At 36.9% G+C, this 15587-nt stretch overlaps 2 protein-coding genes across 2 annotated transcripts in view; one reads left to right on the top strand and one right to left on the bottom strand.

Annotated features, from left to right (window-relative positions):
- The window catches only part of LOC133523668 (uncharacterized), a 45355-nt gene extending 37069 nt beyond the window's left edge, over positions 1-8286 (bottom strand). The window contains exon 1 of the mRNA XM_061859347.1: positions 8070-8286. Within this exon, the coding sequence (XP_061715331.1) occupies positions 8070-8129 (60 nt within the window). The 5' untranslated portion in view covers positions 8130-8286. The remainder of the gene's footprint in view (positions 1-8069) is intronic.
- Positions 136-15255, top strand: LOC133523667 (uncharacterized). Its single transcript, XM_061859346.1, has 7 exons — positions 136-695; positions 5574-5670; positions 6162-6238; positions 8742-8927; positions 9835-10006; positions 11435-11514; positions 14430-15255. The coding sequence occupies exons 1-7, from the start codon at positions 518-520 to the stop codon at positions 14582-14584; spliced, it is 945 nt and encodes a 314-aa protein (XP_061715330.1). The 5' UTR covers positions 136-517; the 3' UTR covers positions 14585-15255.
- Positions 15256-15587: the final 332 nt, after the last annotated feature.

Here is a 15587-nt window from a genome sequence, read left to right on the forward strand (position 1 = left end):
CGAACCAAAATCATATACAAGCAAAAACGACTCCTAAAACTACTTAAGAATGTTACATAGTATCTATAATATGCATTTCAAACTACACAAACTACGCCGATCAGAATCAGAATGCATTATACCATTCAAGAGCTCCTGTACACTATAATAACATGATGTTATTTTAGTTATTTACGATACAAGTGCGAAAAATAGGAAATTCGTAACAAGTGTCGATAAATTAAAACACGACCGAAGGGAGTGTTTTAAATCGACAAATTACCTATTCGCACATGTATCGTATAACGTTTTACAGTACATATGACCCTTTTAATTTTCGACATAGTTACATAATATGCTAATTTACGCACTAGTGCGGAAAAGTAGCACGATATGTACTGTAAATTATAATAATAGGGCGAGTCAGGTACTTAAAACAGTGCACTTTAGATAAAAGATAATTCAATCGGCTTGCAATTATGCACTCAGCGCTCAGGTTCAATATTCAGTGTATTCCAATACATTGAAAACGTAAAACATGTTTAATTTGTTATTGTCAAGCGTTTCCCTAATTTGTTTGGTAAATTCGGCGATGGCGCAACATTCCAAATGCGCGGGTTGTGTATCGGATTTGAAGGAAAGCGATTGTGCAAAAGGAGATTTTTTACAGTACGATCCTAAAGTGTTATTCGGATGCTGTCCAGTTTGTCGTCCCGGTAACAATACTCATAATTCATAATCGTATACAATAAGTATCGTAATATTAAGTTTATATTTTTATTCTAGAGTCCACTACTTAAGGTTATAGAGAAATAAGTAAACTTAGAGTGTTTACTCCATGCATGGCTATCCTTACTTACTTAATAAGTTGTATAGGAATTGGCAGGATTGTTAAAAGTTAATTAATTACTTTTAAGCTCCCTTAATACTTCATTAAGGCTTAAATTTTATTATAATGAAGTGTCCGAAACGCTCGCTTACAACTAATTATAAATGTGTTTTATACATGTATGGGCTTACTTATTTTTCTGTGACTAACAAGGAAAGGTTCCCAACTGTCCGATTCTGATTTGATTCATATTTATATATGTTATAGAGTAGTCTAAAATAAAAGACACGTATTTTTTTTTAGCTGCCTAAACTCAATGTATTGGGAGAAATCGTCCTCCAAAGTACTAAAAAATTACTTAATTTTCTAACTCCTATAGAAAGTGATGCTCAAGCAACTAGCTAGTTAATGGCTAGTTTGAGTATATGTTTGAGAGCAGAAGAGAGAAGAAAAAATAATGAGCACGTGCTTTGTTACATCTGCTTAAACTCAAGTTTTCCTAAAAAAAAACAACCCGTCTTTATGTGTATCTTTAGCGATAAGATATTATAAAACTTCGAATGTAGATTTTTTTAGGAAAAAATAATAATAATAAGTTTGTGAAGTTAGGGCTCGCAGAGTTAGAAGGTTGGCTCTACAAGAGATCTGATATCTTTTTGACAATGCGAGCCTTATGGTCTCGTCTTGGCTACATTTTACATGAAAATATTATTGATGGGATTTCAATTCTCTTTGTAATTCGCTTATGACAATCTTCCATCCCCTAATTTAAAGGGTTGGGGGTGATTTACTATTACAAATCCAAAAATATTCCCCATATACACATCGTGAATATATAGACTCTCGTACAGTATTTCACTTACCCCCTCGTTGCAAAATGTACTATTGTCTTTTCACGGCTAAACCGCTGAAGCTGAACAGATTTATATGAAATTTGGTGTGGCAACATTCGCAACAGACTGACTTTTATTGAACGAGTAACGGTACATGTAAGTTACACACATCATGTGGATAGATGGCGCTAGTAGTAACAAATATTAAATTATATTTTGATACTTTGCCAATAAGATGGTTCGTGTCCACCACAAAACGAGGCCTGGTTCTTAAGTTTGCCTAATTTCAAAATTTCATACTTTTATAAGTGTGAATGGGTTCAAAATCTGCATTAATGTTTGCTAAAATACCGTTAAAACTACTACAAATCTGGCTGTATATCTTCAGAGAGGAAATCTTTTACACTGTAATAACTTTTATCAGACAATAGCTTCATTAATTTGCTTCTAAATCTATGTACAGGCAGTTCTCTAATAGATTTTGGTAACTTGTTAAAAAATTTCATGCACATCACAAAACAGTGATTGGAATATAATGCTGTCCTGGGAACACAATTATGAACCAACCTTCTAGAATCCCGTTGATTTCTGGTAGAGGCGCTTTCAGCTGTTGTAAATAAATACATGTGCCTTTTTAGTATTGTTTGTTATAGCGGCAATATAAATACATCATCTGTGAAAATTTCAACTGCCTCACTATCAACTTTACGAGTATATGCACCTAATCCAGATGACACTACAAAAATTTGGTACTATCAGAGATTTGCCTGTTAGTGAACTCGAGTTTTGACTCATAAGATTAGTTTTGACTTTGACTAGTCCAATAATTTAAAGTGCTCTATTTTAGCACCGTTGAAAAATAAAAATAACGATAGCCCTTCATTGGCACTAGTACTTCACTATCCTATGTCCTTTCCACACACGAACCATCTTCACTCCACACCAAAATGTCATTTAAACCTGTCCAGCGGTTTAACCGTGAAAAGACAAACATACACAGTTGCTTTCGCAATAAATATAAATTGATTCAATTAATAAATAAATTCGGCATTCATCCCGGAAGAAGGGTGACCAGGGGGGTAGGAACATAGTAAATATGGAATAACTAATTCCACACTGAAGAAGTCGCGGGCCGAAGCTTGTTTGTAATATATTAGGCCGATTAGTTGCACTCATATACTATTTATGCATAATTATTGCTTTATTCCGGTATTAACGATCGGTTTAAATGTACAACCCACACAGAACATGGGTATAATAGGCCAAGTTCTACGAGGCAACAGTGCCGGAGCGGTCATGGAAATTAATCCCACCGGTTTGGCTAATTTTGAGACATTTGAGGAAGTTTCCTACGGCCCATGAAAAATGCTTGTTGAATATTTTCGACGCATTACCACTGGTACTGAAAGGGCACGGTTATAGGCATTAAAACTACTAACTGAACAGCACAGGCTCATATATACAAAATGCATAGGCCCATGAAGGTACCTAGGAACGCCCGTGTGTCGTCTGGCAGACCTATCGTATGCCTAGAATAATCTAGATATTTCCCGCATGCAATTACACTTGTAGCTATAATTCCGAATACCTAGCATGGTCATCGGAAGTTCGCCGATCTGGTCATTACGATCGCCGAACGCAATCTCCCGGAAAGGACCTGCCAATATTTTGCCGTAGGGGAACCGGCTGTACTCATTATTATTTCGCTAATGCAAGGTAGGTAACGAATGTCGCAATTAAGATACGATTGTAATCGATGAAAGCCATGTGTATTTAGAATTTTCCGTTCCATCGCTTTAGAAAACGGCTTTGACGAAACGATATTTCTATGGAAATAAATATGTAGTTTAGACACTTCAGAGCCGTAACTAGAAACTATACATTTTGACGGAAAACTCATTTTATGGAGGTCGCTCACCTACTAAGAATAAAAAATATGTTAGTGAGATGAATTTAAAAATACACAAGTCTCGTCTACAAATAGAACTGCGAAGCACGCCTACCTACTTTCTTTATTAGCAAAATACTTCCGGCTTCACAGATAGGTATTTGCAAGTCACCTACGAGGTATGTCAGCAAATATTATTTAATATCAAAGCAACATTCGCATTTCACATTCTTACCGCTTGACGGTATAGAAATTGATCTTGATTGGCTGTGTTTGCATAACAAGAGTGTGTGCGTGCGTATGTAATGTGAATTCGTTCATTTGATAATGGAATAATGGTATAAATGAAAATGTCAATCAAAACACGAAAATGCTATAAATAAAACAAAGCATTATTTTTTGTCTCTTTTTTTGTATTATTACAATTCATAAAGTTAACCCCGTGTAAACTGTTTTGTGGGACTCCGTATCTGTGTAAGATGTATCTTTTTATGTTAATAATAATAATTAAAAAACATGATTATTAGAATAATAATGTAAACAAACCAAAGAGTAGATGGAAAAATTGCTTGTGGATTGTGATACGAATAAGTGATAATGCCGGGAAGCGGCGGGGGTTATGTTAGACCCTTAATTGTTTTTATGCCTTTTATTTTCATAGTAATTCAAAAACATTGACTTATTTGGATTTGCAGGTCTAAAAGGCAAGTGATAGTATAGTAATAAGTATGTATCACTGGCCTGTGATACCGTGGATTGGGGTTACTTTGATTCCTGGGTATACTTTGATAAAAACTTTACCTCAGGTTCAAACTCGAATACTACACTTTCTAAACGCGTCCTTTGGATATTTTTTTTACGGTTGGCAAAATTGAACGTCACTGCCAGATTGTGATTTGTGTCCGATCGTCACGGCGATTTATGAAAATAAAATTAAATATGTAAGTATTAGTTTTCTGTACTTTTGATAGCCTGTATAACTTATAATGTACCTACAATGTTCTATATAGTAAATACATAAATTTGATGTAATGAATTGAATCAGTCATGTATCGGCCTATGACATAGATTCTTGTTGTAAATCATAATCATGGCGGCCATTTCTATTTTTGCGGTTTTTGTGGGCGTGGGGTGTCATTGATCGCCCATAAGGGTTTACTTTGATCACTGATCAATGACACCCCGCGAAATATAGATCTAGATAATTAATGGTTTCTTAACTGATTTTTGTTTTATTGTTTTAGAGTAATGCCTCGAACATATAAAAAACGATTAGCATATCGGAACTACTCCGAAAAGTTTTAAATCAGGATTTGACAGAAGTGGTCGAAGGCAGGCTGTCGATACTTCAAGCATCCGAATATCATGGTATTGTTGGTAGTTTGATAGCTTTTTATTGTTCAATTATGGTCCTAAACATATATAAATAAAATATGAGACTTTTAGTTGATTTTTATTAAACTATCCTGGTTTTTCTTTGTCAAAGTAACCCCAAATGCAGAAAAATCCTTATAAATCCTAAACCTGCGAACGGTTTTTTTTTTAATGTTTTGAAGTTTGGCTCTCTATGGGGGTTACTATCGAATTCCGTCGAAAAAAGGGGGGGTATCAAAGTAACCCCAAGTTCAGTTTAAAGTTGATCACCACTTTTATATTTTATTTCAGGAGATACATTAAAAGTTAAAAATATATTGGAGGAGCAAAAACCGATATTGGCATTTTGTTTTTTAGATTCCATATTCGGGGAGATAACAGAACATATTAATTTTGAAATTGATCAAATTAACCCCAATTCACGGTACAGTATAATCTAAATATGTAAAAACAAAGCCGTAGAACCTAGCTAAAAAATCTTTTCAGTGCAAAAAAATGTGAAGTAGTACTAATATAGATACTCGTAATTTCATGTTACTAAAGGTTAGATTTGACAAATCTGCACGTCATCGTGAATGACACGAACTATATTTCGATTATCGAACACCATACCTATAGAAACGATAAAGTTTTCCGTTTAGTTCTTCAACTTTTACATTGTCTATTATAGGCATACCCGTACCTGGCAAGTGCAAGCCCCCCGCCAGCTGTCTGGCCGACGGGAGTTACGCGCCGGTGCAATGCAAGGGAGATTTGTTCACGGGGAGGTATGATTCATTACGATTCCAATATTTTAGCGTTCAATCCAACTCTTTAGAGCGCCGTGTACATGTCTAATATTCAGTGAAACATTCTATACCTACTATATGCAGGTGCATTTCAATTCATACTGCATGCAGTTGGATTTTTTTTTCTCGTGCAGGCAACGAGAACGTGAACGAATTATTTAATATAAATATTAAATAAAACCATTAATAACCTCTCCTTCCCATTAGATATTGTTGATACTTAAAAAGAAATGTATTTTTATAGGTTATAATTTTTTTTTTATATACGCTTTGTTAAAATTTATTTAATAAATATGACATTATGATTGCTACTGCAATATTATTTAAGGGATTTATCCCTTTAGATATTTTATGGATACGCTGAACAGATATCAATTTCATATTATTATGATATGTATGTGTTTGATTTTTCCCTGACACGTCTGTTTGCCGTCTGGAACGCTTTGAATGGCTTTGAATTAATTACACAGATGTTTCTGCTCCGACCGCCGCGGGAACAGAATATTTGGACAAATGTGGAGAGGCCAAGCAAAGAACATGTCGTGCGGTAGGTTAAACTAAATACTGCCTACTATCACTACTTTAATTCATAAAGCTATTACAGTACTATTAATGGAGCAACAAAGCATACAATTTTTAACAAGCGTAATCAAGAATATGTTTGCCTAAATATACTCTGGCAAACCAACTTTGTCAGTAGAAAAAGGCGCGAAATTAAAACTTTCTATACACTGAAAAAAATAGATAGCCGAACTGGTTTTGAAACTTTACTAAATAACTAAACTACGGTTATAAGAAAATAAACTTTGCATAAATTTACAAACTTATTTTGTAGTGTATACCCAGTACCTGAACACTGATAGCCAAACACGGTTTTGTAACATATAACACATAGTTCGCAAGTCCCAATTTTTGTGTAAACAGTAACCAAAATTTTGTTACAGTTATGCAAACCATTTCTTTCAGTGTAGGAGGACAACCCTTTGCGCCTACATTTTCTGAATTTGTCGCCTTTTTCCACTAACGGAAATGGCTTACCAAACTATGAGCTTGAGAAAAGATACCTTTTTCTCAAAAAAAAAGTGTAAATATGCTTATCTCAAGCTACTGCATATTAAATAGATTCTGACTCAATATCAACTTCTTTATTATTAGCTAGTCTGCATTACGGCTTCACTGGCACTCATTGCGTCTTAAACATGTTTTCCTACTCCTCTACGGTTATATGTCATTTATGCATTCATTAACACGAATATAAGAACATACATAAGAGGTTTCAAGAAAAGTCTATATTGTCTATTCCTCATAACAGCACTTGTGCTTTTAATCGCTATAATGTTACTGCGATTAATGGCTACCAACCTAACAAAATCAAAACAAATACAGTTTTAAACTAAGTGCATTGCTGCCAACTTACAAAATATTCATTTGGTTGCATAAAACAATCACTTCATAAGTCAGAAACACGCATGTGACACCCGTAATATAGCAACACCCATAGACTACGAAGACCGCTTAGTGTTGCTTGTTAGTCTCCGTAGGCTACGGTGGCCTAAATCGAGAAAAAACTGTCCAAATATTTAATTTAGCAAGTAGCAAGTACCAGGGCCTCATGAGTTACGAGGTGTCGCTGACCGGCCGGCCGCGGCCCGGGGCGGGCCGGGCGCGTATCAAGGTATGCTCACGCGTCTTGGCTATATACTTTTGCTTTGTTTACCTAAATTAAGATTTATTTTTGTTGACTCGTAGGAAAAGTATTGTATGCAACGTTGTATAAGTAGGTCAAAAAATGCTCGTGGCGTATCCCTTTACAATGTTCGCCTACGCCTTCGGCTCCGGCTCACATTGTAACTCACGCCACTCGCCTTTTTTGACCCTTCTTATACAACTGTTGCATAAAATACTATAATAAACATTATTTTGGTGATCCGTACATACCTAATGAGTGTTTTTCTATATTTTATATGTATTAACACAGCGGTCAGCAAACCTGAGCCGCATGCAGTTCTTTGGGGGTACTATTGCGTCTCTTCAAGATATCCAAAATTATCACTCAGGATTCTTATACCATAAAACCAACACTTGTGGCTCTTGTTGCCGGTTCCAAAAACTGATGATTTGTACTACGGATGACTCTTCTCACAAGTCACTCAATATCGACATCAAATAGATAGTGACGGTCAACATAGCCAAATATATCGTAAATCGTAACACACCTTGGTTGTCATAGAAATAATAACCGCTTTGGCCGACATTTTTTTATGCTGACTGTAGTAACGGCAATACTATCCCATCGGTAATGTTTTTAGATAAGGTTTATTAATTTTGACACTTAATACAGTGGACCCTTTAGCACAGTATTTTCATAGAAAGCCTACCTTCATTTGAGCCATGGTGTGGTTTTGAAACGGGGGCGCTTCAACTGCAGTGGTATACATTTTTTATGTCATTTGATATTTTTGTTTCACCCTTTCTAACTCATCTATTAGAAAGGGGATATAGTGATTTTATCGGAAAAGGTATTCTAATAACAAAAAATAAAAGTAAATCACATGCAAATATAAAATAAATTACAATAATTTAATATCACCCATTCCGTAAAGCCAGTCAAAATAAATATGACAGACGTATGTCATTATTCGTCACTCTGCAGGTTTTAAAGAAACGGTCAAAAAGTTTGAATAAGTAGGTATTGTATAAAAAGAATAAGATTTTTCTTTGGAAATACGGTAACAAACATTCCTAAATCTAATAATATGAGTAGACAAACATAAACCTAACTAATTCAATTTATGAGGGCACGTAGGCTGTTCCTAGTGTTCTTAACTTCTTATTTAATTATTTATCCTCCGCGTTTTCAGTGTACAGTCGACGTCAAAGATATGTTTACACTTTTGCACCTTACTCCTTTGTAATAAAATAAAGCGAAAAATGTAAACATAACATATTTGACGTCGATTGTACCAGCGAACTCTTTGTTATCATGCAGCGACAGCAAGTACAGACAGATGCTGTCTCTGTTGCATATGCATATGTATTATGTTTTCTAGCGTGTAGTAGGCGAAGAGCAGAATTGGAAGCATCCGAGAAGCGAGCTGTTACGCTCCACTGCACACGCACTGGCGACTACGAGCCGCTACAGTGCGACAACGGACTCTGCTGGTGTGCGCAACCGAGTAGTGGCCAACCTACAGTGCAACCTGTGCTTCAGACAAACATGAAACGTCTTCCTTGCTGTACGTCACAAGTTACTTATTTATTTCAGTGGCAGCAGAAAATAGAAGAGATCGAGATGCAGAAGTGAGCAATCGAGTAAGCCTAAGCCGGTACCTCTACTAGTGTGTAATAAACGACGCCGGTATGGGGCCCGTTTCTCGAATGGTATTAGAGTATTATTATTAGTGTGTTGCCAAGGTAACCCATACGACTTGAAGGTTCGTGGACTAATAATATTAGTCTACCTAATACCGTTCGCAAACTCGCCCCATGGTGATGCTGTTTGCTATCGCCTGTGGTGAGGTTTCTTTCTGGCTATAGAATAGTATGCGTAATCCCGTACTGACCAACCTATAGTTCAAATTTTGCTCAGGGATATCATTAATCTGCTTCGGTGCTGTATATACGTTAGCATCTATATTTTTTAATTTCTCGATGCTGACCCGAGTGGTAGAAAGCGGCCATCGTAGATTAATCGCGCTTGCATTACATTGCTGTAACTCTGCTTAAGAACTAAAGTTCCAGTGACCAATGACATCACACGCTGCATCCTTCGGATATCTGATGAAATTTGTTACTACCACGGATACAACCTCACATACAACATAGAGTAGAATTAGTAGCGTTGTAAGTTGTAATCTATTGCACTTGAGACAAAATATCTCGAAATCTAATTTAGTTCATAAAATAGAACAACAAAGAGTGCTATACACTTGTTCAAATAATGCTATCATTGTCATATCCACGACCAAACTTCAAGGATTCTTTTTCATTGACTCAACACGCATATAGATACAGCCATTATGATATTAGTTGGCACATGGCTCTTATTGTTCTGAATGTTTTTCTAGTTCTAATTTAAATAAGTTATACGAAAAAGTAAAAAAATATATAACCAGATTTTAAGTTCAAAATTATTGAATTCAGACAATGCAGTCGGCATGGGTGAAAGTTACCTAAGAAGATGTGAAAGCCCGGTTCAAGCTTTGGTTGAGATACACAAGGAGCAGTCAGCACATGGAACTAAGTACTTGAGCAAGTCCTTGACACTCTGCGATTACGACGGAAGTTATGGGGCTTATAAAATTCAAGGCACAAGGTAAAGTACAATTTTCCATACGTAGCATTATTTCATCGAATCCATCAAGATGGAGAGATGTATGCCGCGCTTCTTAGTTGAATAGACAAGAGTTAGGGTTCCACTAAGTAAAAAATCAGGAATCAGCCAATCACAACCACTTAATAATAACGTAATTCGTTGATTCTTACCTCAGTGAAACCACAATCAACAACTAAGTTACGTAACGAGGCTTTGCTCCGTGGTCGTTAGTGCTAGAAAGATGAAATTTGGCATAAAATCAATAAAGTCGACAAAGTCGTACAATAAAATGTAAAAATGTAATTTTGTTTAGGGTACCTCCCTTACACGTAAAGTGGGGGTGAATTTTTTTTTTGCTTTAACGCTACGTGTGGGGTATAGTTGGAATGGTCTTTTAAAACTAAAAGCGTTCTTCAAAAAACATTTTTTTTGATAAAGTTAATATATTCGGAGATAACGCTCCGAAAAAAAAAGTGTCCCCCTCCCCCTCCTGTAACTTTTGAACCATAGGTCCAAAAATATGAAAAAAATCGTGGTAGCGGACATGATCAGTTTAGCTGTTTTTGAGTTATCGCAAAAAGTTTCCCCTTCATAGTAAAAAGACGTACATCCGCAGTTAAACGTTATTACCACATTAAATGGGTTGTTAAAGTTATTTGGCATTATTCTTGAAAATAAGCTAAAATATAAGATAAAAATTTGGTTATTTTACTCATTCTATTTTTATTTAATTTGTCTAAAACAATTTCATTGGCTGTATGAGTAAAGCCGTCGACTATTGGTAGTTTTAGAACGAAAGGGTAAAAAATAAAAAGAGGCAATCCCGCTAATTTTATATTCATATTCGTTTATTGCACTTATGTACGATGCATTATGTCTAGGACTTAGTGTTATACTTTACTTTTTCATGCTTTAATGAACCAAATCATTTTAAAATTACTTCAGTTTGCTAAAATATGTGTTTTATTCATCTATAATAAATAAATAAAAATAAAAAGCCTTTTATTTCTTGAATTAATACATTGTAAATTAAATTTCAAAAATTTTAATTATTCAAGAACCCCGCTTCCACAGGTGAAGGCCTCATCCTTATTCATCTATATAGCAATCTAAATGTTTTTCGCTATGGGATATTTATCTTTAGACATGCAAAGTCTCCGATTGCAAGTAAGTCTATTACTTTAATTAGGTACTGATTATGCAAATTTGCCTATTTGTTTAATTCGGGTGATAGGTACCGTTTCATCCCTTGGTTAACAATCTACTCCAGTTTAGCTTATTGTGACGGAAGAGTAATTACGGAACCCTACACTGAGCATGGCCCGACATGATCTTGGCCGGTTTTTATACAATTATACCACAAAAATTGTTTGTTTTATAATAATATTGTTCTTATATATTTTCTTAATTGTTACCTAATGTTTTCAGTGCTTACTGTACGGGCCGAGACGGTGCCATTCTAGGAGCATGGACGGCCGAATCAAGCAAAGTAGCCGGAATGAATTGTAGTGAGTTATAGTTACTTCGGTTAAATATGTTAAGTTCAGATTTCTAGACATTTAGGTTATAAACATTTATTTATTCGAGTAATGCCATCATACCAAAACACGTGTAGTTGATATTTATGACACGATTGCATGTTCATTGCCTACTAAAATAAATAATGCAGACAATGCAATTAATAAACAACAAGGAACGCATCAAATGCGGAAAGTATCTTAGAGTATTTTCAACCGACTGCTGGAAAAAATGAAAGACATAATCAGAAGTCTAGGTAACGCTTTGGTTTCGTTATGGGATTTTTCAACCAGAGTTCCGAAATGTAGGTATATCATTCTAACAAGAAAGTGCGTATATCGGGTACGTGCACTGCAGCAATTCCACATTCCATATTATCGAGGTTCAATTGGAAGCTTTTGCATAAATGATCTGGTTCAGCTTAGACCGGGGCATGACGTCGACGGGTGCGCGGCGACCGGTCGGCCGTGACCCTGTCCCCAATCCGTGGTACGGTTCTCCACCCATCCCGCGGACGGAATGCGGAGGTGGCGCCGTCGAATTACTTTACTATAGCTCCCCGGCACTATTAGTCCGGGGTCCTTGCAGAGCTTACTCAATTTATTTCACTAGGGACACTTATCCGCTAGACGACTAACTAACCAGGTCTATATATGACGAATAGATATCTACCACTAAAAGCGTAGAAAAGCGTTCGGAACTCCTAGGGTCCACCAGTGTCTAATCAGGGTAGTTGACCGGTCTGCAACGGTATTAAATCGCACCGGAAATCATATTACTGTTACAGAACTTCACGAGATGACAGTGACAATTGAATACTGTACCCGTAGTGTAAATAAATTCGATTTCCAAACGTGACGTACGCGTTTGCGTTTAGTCTCATTTTGTATTGAATTTCGAAAGAGCGCGCCAAGCGGGACGTTTTGGAAACTCAAAATCCTATACAAAATGACACTTAACGCAAACGCGTTCGTCACGTTATGATGTCGATCACAGTTACACTAGGGGTACTGTAGACGAATAGTTAGAATACTGTAGACGTTAGTCTTGCTATATGAACGTTTACGTCGTAGGAGAAGTCGAGACAGTGAATAATATTGGAACGCTTTGGAGCCAGGGTTTGTTAGGCAAGTCAGATTTTATTTCTAGATAATCTGTGATTGCACTAGTGAAATGACAACTTAAAGGTTTTTGCTGGTACGAGTATGAAATAAATGAGTCACCACGTTATCGACTTTCACGACACAGGTCACAGGTATTATGCAGTGCAGATTAGATTTCTATGAAACACAGTTTTCGCAATTCGCAAGCCTCTTGAAATGGTACAATTGATATTAGCCTAACTTATTATGTGCCTATGTCGGTGCAACTAATGTAACACCCTAGGTTTAGAATCATTCAAGTGTAAGTACAGCACTACATAAGGTGAGAGCTATAAAGATTACCGTGACGCTAAAGAAATAACATTAATGATAGACCGATAGTCAGGCAGATAGACAGCCACGTAACGCTAAATGTACGATCAACTAGTCAGACCAAGCTAAGTTGGCTGCGATTATGATAGCCCAGCATGTGCAGATGTTAAGTAAACGTCATACGTCGTCGTCGTCGTGTGGGCTATCAAAATCGCTGCCAATTTATCTTGATCTGCTTCTATAACGATAAAATTCTCTAGTATTAAAGTGGTAAGAATCCGAATCCGATTTCAAGTACCTCGGCTCGCTCGTGCAGTGCGATGGCGATATTGACCGTGATGTGAAAAACCGGATTAGCACAGGATGGATGAAATGGCGACAGGTCACGGGAACAATTTGTGACGCCCGGATGCCCCTCCGACTGAAGGGTAAAATTTATAAAACCATCATAAGACCTGTCGTCATGTATGGATCAGAGTGTTGGTGTTGGGCACTAAAAGTGACGGATGAAAAGAGATTGCATGTAGCAGAAATGAGAATGTTAAGATGGATGTGTGGTGTGACAAGAATGGATAGGATAAGGAATGAGTACATAAGAGGAAGTCTGAAAGTTGCACCCATAATAGAAAAAATAAGAGCGAATCACCTAGCGTGGTATGGGCATGTGATGCGGAAGGATGAAAGTCACGTGACGAGAAAGGTATTACGAATGAACGTGAAGGGACGGAACGGAAGAGGAAAACCTAGGACACGGTGGATGGATTGTGTGAGAGATGACATGAAACGAACACGAGTGAACGATAAGATGACGGGTGACAGAAAGATATGGAAGGTAAGGGCATTTATTCGTGTGATGAGCATGGATATTTGTTCCTGAGTCATGGGTGTTTTCTATGTATTTAAGTATGTATAAATATTTATATATCTATTATTATATATCGTTGTCTAAGTACCCTCAACACAAGCCTTATTGAGCTTACCGTGGGACTTAGTCAATTTGTGTCATAATGTCCTATATTTAATATATTTTATTTATTTATTTATTTATCTGAAAAAAGCCTCTATAATCAAAACGTTACACGGCCCGATTCGAAGAATGAGATACGATAACGATAAGTTCTCATTACGACTATACCTACATTTTTGAATAATACATATAGGCCTCGTATTTGTTTCTCATATTACTGTCACAATAACAGAGTAGGTACAAAGTATTATTTTTATATTAATGGAAAAATTCACCTCATCCGGCAAGACTCGAACGTGCGACCTTTTGGAACACCGGTTCAATCGCGCTTAATCAGCAGTCTCAAGTTGTACTTATTGTGAATTCACCAGTAACAATATGCTAACCCTTAAGAGCGATTGGACCAGTGTCCCAAAAAATCGCAAGTCTTGCCGGAAGCGGTGATTTTTTCCATTTTGTAAAAATGTAGTATCGCCAAGTATCCTAGAAATCAAACTTGACCGCACATATGTGTCACTTTCAGATTGCGCTCGCGACACGTCCATATATTTCCCCGACGCAGGGATGACGGTGGCGGAGACGTGCGAGAGCAACGGTAACTACAGGACGCAACAGAACATCGGCGACTACTGGTACTGCGTGGACACGGACGGCTACGCGATCGATTGCACTGCATAAATAATGGTGGCATCGGTTCCATTGCGATTTAGGAAATACTTGCAAACATGCGTTCAATTTAACGTTTGTAGTTTTTTATACTTTGCTCCTCGGAGTTCGCGAAATATAGCCTGCGAGCGACTCTTTGCACTCTCGAGCGATGTCAAATTTTAAGTAATCCAAATCATGGAAAGATGAACAATTTTCGAAATACCATTAATGTTAATAAAACACCTTTGTACAAGAGCATCATAATTTATATTTCCAACGTTATTTATTGCTTATATTTCTTATGTTTAGTTCGTACTTCGTGCACGTTTCTTATGACGTTTATTAAATGACGTTGACGATATTGTGCAGTTTTACACGCATGCATTGTTCAACAAAAACATTCTACAAACAAGACTATTAGATCAACACAAGATGGAGCTAAAATCAAAAGCAAAATCAACAAGAGGGGGGGTATTTCAAAAATAGAGAAGTTTAATATGCCGTCTGTAATCACGACAATTTTAAGAGTAACAAAGGAGTTACGGCCATTTTCCATATTCAGATATTCCAGGTCAACATTCGACGGCAACGGCATCATCCATACCTACCATCGCCACCTAATTTATATTTCATCTCAACCCGTAAAGGAATAGATACAAATATCGCATATAAATAAAAGCTAGTTTTTATTAAGCCTTTTAGCTTTTGGTTTCACTGAGCTGAACTTTCGTTGGTACTCACCGGTCAACAGGGTGCTCGTTGGATGCAAGCGCCGTGTCACCCGACGCCGGCGCGCCGTCCGCTCGCCGCACGCGTTCGCCCATCTGGAACAACTAGCTCGTGTTACCAGTGTCGCGGCATTGCCACAGCGACTAACCACTCTGCTCGGCCTTGTTGCAGACGCTTGTTGAGCGTATCGCTTTGTGAACCAGTATAAATGTTTCCTTGTGTTACAACATGAGCACTTTTACCATAATCTTGCGATGATGACGATACCTAAGAGGTCGAGAGGTAGTAAAGCTTTGTCTACAAT

The sequence above is a fragment of the Cydia pomonella genome, chromosome 12 (assembly GCF_033807575.1).
Source record: "Cydia pomonella isolate Wapato2018A chromosome 12, ilCydPomo1, whole genome shotgun sequence".
Classification (NCBI taxonomy): Eukaryota; Metazoa; Arthropoda; class Insecta; order Lepidoptera; family Tortricidae; genus Cydia; species Cydia pomonella.